Source organism: Papilio polytes, unplaced genomic scaffold (genome assembly GCF_000836215.1).
Source record: "Papilio polytes unplaced genomic scaffold, Ppol_1.0 DF823991.1, whole genome shotgun sequence".
Lineage (NCBI taxonomy): Eukaryota > Metazoa > Arthropoda > Insecta > Lepidoptera > Papilionidae > Papilio > Papilio polytes.
The window spans coordinates 2,042,947-2,044,545 of record NW_013525213.1 but is presented as its reverse complement, the minus strand read 5'-3'; the positions used below and the strand labels follow the sequence as shown (position 1 = coordinate 2,044,545).

At 37.0% G+C, this 1,599-nt stretch overlaps 1 protein-coding gene across 1 annotated transcript in view; it reads right to left on the bottom strand.

Annotated features, from left to right (window-relative positions):
• The window catches only part of LOC106101276, a 6,671-nt gene that overhangs the window by 1,701 nt on the left and 3,371 nt on the right, over positions 1-1,599 (bottom strand). Inside the window, exons 6-8 of the mRNA XM_013280442.1 lie at positions 1,485-1,540; positions 642-860; positions 494-555 (exon numbers count right to left, since the gene is read on the bottom strand). Coding sequence (XP_013135896.1) covers positions 494-555; positions 642-860; positions 1,485-1,540 — 337 coding nt within the window. The remainder of the gene's footprint in view (positions 1-493; positions 556-641; positions 861-1,484; positions 1,541-1,599) is intronic.

The window sequence follows — 1,599 nt, the reverse complement described above, 5'->3', positions numbered from 1 at the left end:
AGCTCAAAATCGCGCGACGAAATTTCGGGTCATTTTTGCTTTCTTTGCTTACGTAGCCTAAACTATAAGATCTACATAAAAATGATGTATGGAAGAATTGTAGCCCTTTAAATTTGCTAAATAAAAGTCCGCGACAGCATATATCTATCTATTAAGGTTGTAAGTCGGTGTCAGTCAATGTAGATTCATTACTTAATTGTTACTATACTTTCAATTGTCAATTGTTATGGTAAAAATGTGGAAACCCTTACGTAGAAATATCACTCCATACCTTGGCTGACACCGACATCAAAGTAATAATAATTGTACAATATAGACCTAACAGTTACAATAAGGTAGGTTTACTATTTTCAAGGAATTATTTCGTTACTTTTTAGTGTACTGTTTTTTTGAGAATATTTTGTTTTGTTTTTAGTGCATTTTGTTTTGTTTTTAATTCCACACGGACGGAGTCGACGGGCAAAAGCTAATAAATTGAATATATTCAATTTACCTGCTCCAGACAACCTAGGTAAACTTCTCCAGGGATCAGTGACAATGTCAGTCCAGGGTTTACTAGAAAAAAAATATATATAGATGAAAGGTTATTTTATATACTCGTATATGTAACTTCAGTATCACAGATAATAAAATATGCTAACTTCCCATCCAAGTTTGATCCATCGCTACGGAATTGCCGTCTCGATTTGATCATCGTGTTCTTCTTTAGCGCTGAACTCATGCGTCCTTCGATCTGCGGCGAGATGGATTCAGACACCGCTACACTCCTGAAGACTACGAACGCCACCACCACGGATATGGCGAACACCAGTGACAGACAAAAGATGCAAGCGTAGTCCGAACTGATCACTTTCTTCAACCTGGAAATTTCCCTTTTGTTACTTTTATTAATTTTCTGTCAAAAACCAATAGTCAATTAAGTTACACCTTAACATTACTTCCTTTATTTAGGTGTATAAAATGGATTAATAGCATTTTATGATGATACTAGTTTTCGCTCGCGACTCCATCCGCGTTGTATTAATAAAAACAAAAGAGCCTAGGTATTCTTCCAGACTGTACTCTACATCTATGCCAAATTTCATCCAGATCCGTTCAGCCGTTTAGGCTACAAACTCTAACAAACTTCCATCCATCTATCTATCCATCCTTCCATCCATTCAAACTTTCACATTAATAATATTAGTATGATTATGACTGAATGACTACAAAGGTAGAGGAAGACTAAACAAACGGATTGTGTTCAAGACGATATGCTCAAGGGAGCGAGAGAGTGAGAGAGAGGGGGGGGAGAGAGTTCAGATATTAGAGCTGATGGAGATACGGATCAACAGTAGAGATGTATAGGAAAGCACACTGTGCTGACCTTTCGCAGGGACAAGGGCAGGTTGATATTGTTATAATGATAGATCTAGTTTCCTAGTGATTCTGCTAACTTTAAAATTCTCAACCTCCTCCCAGTCACCTCAGCGTTGTGTACTTACGCACAAGAAACACATGAACAGGTATCATCAGCTACTTTCTTTTTTTCTGCATCTTTCTGTAAAGAAATATAGAAGTTAATTAATTGACAGCTTTTATAGAAACACTAGCTCTCGC